The sequence below is a fragment of the Puccinia triticina genome, chromosome 12A (genome assembly GCF_026914185.1).
Source record: "Puccinia triticina chromosome 12A, complete sequence".
In the NCBI taxonomy this organism is placed as follows: Eukaryota; Fungi; Basidiomycota; class Pucciniomycetes; order Pucciniales; family Pucciniaceae; genus Puccinia; species Puccinia triticina.
In genome coordinates this window covers 4,468,714-4,475,450 of record NC_070569.1, presented here as the reverse complement: position 1 = coordinate 4,475,450, position 6,737 = coordinate 4,468,714, and the positions used below count along the sequence as shown (strand labels likewise).

General features: G+C 56.7%; 1 protein-coding gene across 1 annotated transcript; it reads left to right on the top strand.

Moving 5' to 3' along the window:
• Positions 1 to 433: 433 nt before the first annotated feature.
• Positions 434 to 2,984, top strand: PtA15_12A430 (uncharacterized protein; the record flags this gene model as incomplete). The annotated part of the gene is made up of 3 exons (XM_053162039.1): positions 434 to 1,898; positions 1,963 to 2,822; positions 2,934 to 2,984. 3 exons carry the CDS (start codon positions 434 to 436, stop codon positions 2,982 to 2,984), a joined length of 2,376 nt encoding a protein of 791 aa, XP_053025996.1.
• Between the last annotated feature and the right edge of the window lie 3,753 nt (positions 2,985 to 6,737).

The following is a 6,737-nucleotide window of genomic DNA, read 5'->3' as shown; positions in this document are numbered from 1 at the left end:
CTACGTGGGTAATTTAGTGGTGTGCTAATGCTGTGGCTTCTTGCCCAAAAACAATTGCTTCTACGCCAGCATGTGCATAGCACTCAAGTAGTGTAGTGTAGTGGACCATGATTGCTTGTGGTTTTACTCCAAGCCTTACTCCCTGTGCACACTGCACAGTGGATGTGTCTAAAAGGCAGTTATGAAAACAGTTTGGGCTGCCATGGAAGCTTGGTCTGAGGATCCCGCAGTCATGAGCCTTTTTTTTTTTGCAGTGTTAGATTGCAGTTTGATGAGTACACTTGGGTGCAGATCAGTTAGACTGAGCTTGAGATTGAGGCTGATTTCCCTGTTGGAGATGTCATGGGTGTGGGTTTGTGATTTGTGGGTGACAGGGGGTGGGGGTGTTTGGCTGTTCTGCTGGTGGTGGGTGGGCACTGGGTGGAGTGCAGTGATGGCTCCCTCCCCGCCGAGCGACCACCAAACCACCAACAGCAACGACTGGATCGCAGCATGCCAGCCCACCCTCAACCACACAGAAGCTGCCCCCGGAAAATGTCTCAGCCGCCAGTTCTGCAACCTCATCCACTCACGCCCAGCACCCACCGACCACGACATCCACACACTCCAGACACTCCTCGCCAAGCTCATCAACACCGGCTTCCTCGCCCGGGACAGCCATCCCATCCACCCCGAGCACTTCTTCGCCTCGGTCTGGCCCCACCTGCTCGCCACCCTCCGCCGCGACCCCCCACCCGCCGCACCGAGGCTGCTCTGGCGCGCGGCGATCGCCAGCCTGCCCCGCACCGAGCTCAAGACCCTGCTCGCCGGCCTCCTCCTCCACCTCCAGTCCGCCCTCCCCCCACCCGCCCCCCACGACCCCTTCTCGACCGCCCCGGAGACTGCGGCCGCCGAGCATGCCGGCGCTGAGATCCTCGCCTTCCTCCTCGGGCCCTGGGGCGCCAAGAACCGCCGGGGCAGCTGCGACATCCACGAGCTGCTCACCGAGATCGTCACGCGCTCCGAGGGATGGACGGTCCTCACGGCGCGCTGGATCGCCCGATGGACCACGCTGGAAGAAAGCACCCCGGCCGCACGTGCCCGCCTGGCCCACGCCGCCCTGGCCGCCTTCGCCAGCGTCAACCAGATCGCACAGGGCAGCCCGGGCCACCACACCTTCCTGCTCGTCCTGCTCCTCCTCACTGCCGCCCCCATCGACCCCCACCACCCAACAACAGACCATCCCAACATCGCCCTAGACCCCGTCTTCGTCGCCGCCATCCAACGCTCGCTCGGCTCCCTGCGCACCCAGTTCAGACTCATGGGCATGCTCATGGCCGAGCTCCTCACAGGCTTCTCCCGCCTGCCCGGGGACCCAACACTCGACTTCGGCCACGACTTCCAGAACCACAACGGCGCTCCTGAGGACCGTCTGTGTCTCAACATCCGCAACCTCGCCCTCGCCTGGCCCGTCGATCCCCCCGAGACCCGATGGCGCGAGCTGCTGGCTTCCGTGGCCTCTGCTACCGATACTCAACATACCACCGGCCACCAGGAGTCTCGAGACATCACCCAACGCAGCACCACCTACACAGATCCCAACGAGCTGCCCTTGTCCGAACTGCGGCTCACCCCACCTGGCAAGCCGCAGATCGAAGTGAGCAGTGATCTAGAGGCATACGCGATCTCCGACGAGGACCTCCAGACGCTCTACCCCGCCCGTCCGGCCGGAAGGGAGACCAGCCCCGCGGAGCCCGAGCTCGACGTCGCCCAGATGAAGGACCCCGTGCCTGCGCCCGTCTACCTCGCCCAGCTCGCCGCGTTCCTCAAGGACGGCGACGACGGCGAGAAGGTGCGCGTCGGCCTCGTGCATGCCGAGCGGCTGATCCGCCGGAAGGCCGGCTGGGGCTCCGACCTGCGTCCGTCTCTCTCTCCCTCTCTCTTCCGCAAACAACATGACTGACCAGGGGTTGGTTGGTACAGACGAGCACGCCATCGATCTGACATACACCCTCCTGAACCTGCACGACACCACGGCGATGGCCGGCTTCGAGCGGCTGCGCCAACGCGCCCTGCTCGCGCTGGCCGTGAGCGAGCCCTTGCGGGTCGGCCCGTGCATGCTGGAGCAGCTGTTTTTCCCGCAATACAGCCTGGTCCAGCGGCTGGGCATCCTGGACGTCCTTGTGCTTGCAACGCTCGAGCTCGGCGACCCGGCCCGCCTGGCCCAGCTGGCCCCGGCTCACGGCCCGACGGAGGAGCCGTTCAAGACCGTCCAGGCGCCCGCCGTCCACCAGCTCCTCCTGGCCCACCAGTCCTCCCCCGCCCCCGCTCCGGACAGCCACGGCGCTCTCCCGGCCCGGGCCCGCCAGCCGCCCCCGACCAAGCTGAGTGCCCGGCTGGCCGCCCAACGCCGGCTGGCCGCTGCTGCCTCGCCCGCAACCGACGAGCCATGCCCGCGCGGGGTCGCCGAGCGGACGGAAGTCGAGCAGACGTTCCTGGCCGCCCTCGTCGGCGGCCTAGCCGCCCACCTCGCCCTGCAAGACCCGGCCACGACAGGGGGATTGGCCGGCGCGGGCACCCGGGCGCTCTCCGAGCCGCTGCTCGTCCGCAAGCTCGTCCACGCCGGCCGTCTGCTCGTCCTGCGTCTCCTCGCCCCCGCCGCCAGAATGGCCCCCGCGACCGTTGGCCTGCTCCGAGACGCCGTCCGCGTCCTGCTGGCCCTCCTGCGCGTCCTCTGTCGGCCCATCCCGCCGGAAGATCTGCAGGGGTCGGTCGACGCGCCGGCCGTCGCCGCCGACGTCGCGCTGCTCTGTCTCCGCATCCTCCGCGCGCTCGCCTCGGAGGCCCCCGACCCCGGCGCCCGCTTGCTGCCCCGCATCCACGCCCTCGTCCCCGGCCCCGCCCCCTCCGCCGTCCCCACCCTCCAGCCCCCGCCGCTCGCCTCGTCGCCCGAGAACGCAAGGAGCTTCGAGGCCCTCGCAGCACAGATCCTCGACCTCTGCTAGCACTCCCCCCCCCCCCTTTCTCTGCAAGACGGTGGCCGCCGGCTGTTCTTTGCTGGGTCGTCAAACTCCCTCGCCATCCAAGCTTGGTCTGGGAAAAATCCGTCAAGCCCCCAACCACTTAAAACAGAGCAACGATTATCCATGAAAAACTGCCACCCAAAGTGTCATGATTTCAGCTTTGACCAGCCTTTGTAGAGCACCTCTGCTGCAGGTGCCAAGCTGGGCTGGTGCCCTGCACAACAAAAGGAGCTTTCACTGGTGTAAGACTCAGAAGTGGTTGTGAAGCCCTTTTGCTGGATGGTGAAGAGGGAGGTGCCCACTCTGCCCTTCTGGCTCAAGGAAAGCTTGGCAAGTTTTTATGCAGTGATTGGAGTGGTTGGCTCAAGATGAGTTTGTTGATGACTAGGTAGAAGGGTGGGTTTCTGAGATCTGAGTGTTTTAAGTTTGTGTAAGGGGGACTGTAAGGGTGACTGTAATTGGTGAGTGATAAACTGAGGAGCTGACAACTGGGGGGAAGAGAGCTCCTTATATAGACACATGTGGGGGATTTTAGCTACAAGGGGCCCCCTGGTTGAGGTATTTTGTCTGGCCTGAACAGGGGTTTGAGGGATTTTAGCTAGTGGGAGTAGATACAAGTGATGCTGTAATACGTCAGGCTGGGTACCTAAATGATGTCAGAAGAATGCAGCAGGGCCGCATGACATAAAGTGACAGGAGGCTACATAAGGTGACAGGTGGGTGGACTGTGTGTGCATTGAGTGAGGTCTGAGGCTGCAGAGCCAGTGTAGAATGATGACATCATATGGGAACAGAAGAGTACTTGATACTATGCAATCACTGTAGTCTGATGGGGAGATGTATGCTTGTATCCTGCGATGCGTATAAGCATAATGCTGTGATCCTTGACTGGAGGCTGGTGACTGGGTATGTTGAACATGGGGGTCCAGTGGGATCCGCAGAGGTGTAACTTCCAATCCAGAGAGGTTCCAGGGATGCTTCCAGCAGTGACTAGGGGCAAAACTTGCCGTAGAATCCATTTCTGAGGTCCATTTGATGCTATCTTGACCCCAAGTGTGAGGAATTATATGGTATAGAAAAAAACTTTGGGATTTTTCACATTTCTGTTTACCACCCCCGCAATGGCACAGCAGCTTGGGGGGGGGGGGAAGCTGGTAGCTGAGGCTGCATCCCCAATTATAGGGCCCGTGGTGGAGTTGCTCTTAATGGGTTCAAGAACGTTTTTTTTGCTTTTGTGAGATGGGATGTTGGAGTGGTCTTGGGAATGGTTTCTGGGCAAGTGGGGTGCAGAGGTGATCCAGAGGGACAGGTCACTGATCCCAATAAACATTTTCAAAAATGTTCATAAAGCACTTCATAATCATTTCTGGAAGATTTGGGGGGTTCAAAATTGATCCAGGAGGCTGTCCAGGTGCAAAAATCCAGGAAACAAATTAGACCTCGCCAGGGGGGAATCTGTTGCACTTCCCACAGAGGGCCATACTATGATTTCTTGTGGTAACTGTTCCAGAAGTTAACTGCTTGTGCATGTGTAAATGATACCTGAAAGATTGCCCATCTCATGTTGAACTCATGGTGATGTCTTATCTAACCATCATGGGGTAGATTTGATTTCAATTGAACCAACCAAACAACCAGAAGATGGGGGAGGATAGGCAAAAGAAATTCATTTTACATGAAAAATAGAAACTTTTTGTTGCATTATCCAAGCCGCTTGCAATCTGAGCCAACATTCCCTTTGCTAGGATCATCCCCTTGGCATACACAGTTACAGCACACACAATCAACTTCTTCATTTACTGTAAATTTTGTCTGTTATTTTTGGCATAAGCAGAGCATCTAAGAAGTGTCTGTTACAATCACAAGGTTAGATTCAAAGACAAAGGCAATCCTCCAACCTGTTTGACTCAATTCCTGAAAGATTGGGAAATCACCAAAGGAGAACTTTCCCCCAATGTTTCATAGTGTTCATATGCAGTGGCCATGGTTGGCTTATCTCTTTATTATTGGGCAGAAGTACGATTGACCTCTGCCGGAATGCTGCTTTGGTGAGGACAGGTCATGGCATGCAAGGGGGCCGCGCCCTTGCACAGCCATGTTCTCTTAAAGTTTGGCATCAGGGGCTAAAGGAGCTCTGCTTCTCAGAGGCATCCTCAGATGTTGTGTGTGTGTATTGAAGGGGAGCTGCATTGAGCCTGTCACATAATCTTGGCTGGCGGCAATGTCCAGCCCCTGGTGAACTGAAAATAAGAGATTCAGGTGGCTTGGGGGAACCTGTCCCAAAAACCACCGTGCAACTGTGTGATGGATGTCCACCCTGACGTTTGCGCAAACGTCAGGGTGGACATCAGACAGTGTTCATCAACCATTCAACTTGCTCCTCCCCGCACGCTGGATCCACCAATTGAGACAAATCCCATGGAATATTGCCAGCTCTCCCCAAGCCTGGAAGACCACCATGGTTTGGTCCAGCAGGCATCAGTTTGGTCTCAGCACCAGGAAAAAAAAGTATTGAGTTGATGGCAAGTGACATGACACAGCTTTGCTCTCAGCTCCAACACTGCTCCAATGCTGCTCCTCTCTACCAGCACATCTAGGGCTCACATGACAGGTTTCAGGATCAAAGCACTCCATGTGACAAAACCAGATGATTCTCAGCTTTGGCCCTGGCCCAGTTGATGCTCAGCTTTTATGGTGGCTGAGCTTATGCTCAGCTTTTATGGTGGCTGAGCTGATGCTCAGCTTTTGCCCTGGCCCAGCTGATGCTCAGCTTTGGCACCAGCCACCTGACAATCATCTTTGGCCCTGGCACAGCTGATGCTCAGCCTTGGCCGTGGCTCAGCTGATGCTCAGCTTTGGCCCTAGCCTAGCTGATTTTCATATCTGGTCCTTTCCAAGCTGATGCCCATCTTTTTCCCAGGCCTGGGTCAGCTAATACTCAGCAAGCTGAGCATCAGCTGGCCAGTTGGCCCAGGACTGGGTCAAAGCTGAGCATTAGCTGGGCCAGGACTAGGAAAAGGCTGAGCAAGGACTGGTAAAAAGCTGAGCATCACAAAGCTGAGAATCAGCTGCATCAGGAATAGTACAAAGCTGAGCATCAGCTGGGCAATGACTGTTCAAAAGGTGTTATTCCAATGCTGAGAGTGAGCTGGGTGAAAAAGATGAGTATGAGCTGGGCAAAAAAGCTGAGTATAAGCTGAGTACCAAAGCTGAGCATCAGCTGGACATAACTGAGGATCAGTTGAGCTAATCAAAAACTGAACAGGACCTCCTTGGTAGATTTGGGAAGTTGAGGAGATGGTTGGGAGATTGGGTTAGATAGTGGATAGATATTGGATAGATGGTGGGTAGCTGGCTGGAGCTGGTGTGATGTCACTTGTCATCAACTGACTATTTTTTTTTCCTGGTGCAGCCCCCACACATCAATTCATTTGCGCCAACATATCTGTCAGCACATGCATTGCATGGCAGACAAGCTGCCTCAGCTTCCCTTTGTGCACAGAACATAACACATTGTCTTTCAGACCAAGGGAAGGCACAATTACAGAAAAAAAAAACCCTAATCTACATTCATGGACCTGCCAACCCCCATGCTACCCACGGCCGTCATACTGCTGCTTGCAACAGGCATGTTGGGCCAGTGGCACATTTGAAAGCGGAGGATGTGACACTGAACTGGAATTACGCTTGCAGAGCTCTTCAAGGTTACACAAGATGGAATCAAGGCCACATTCT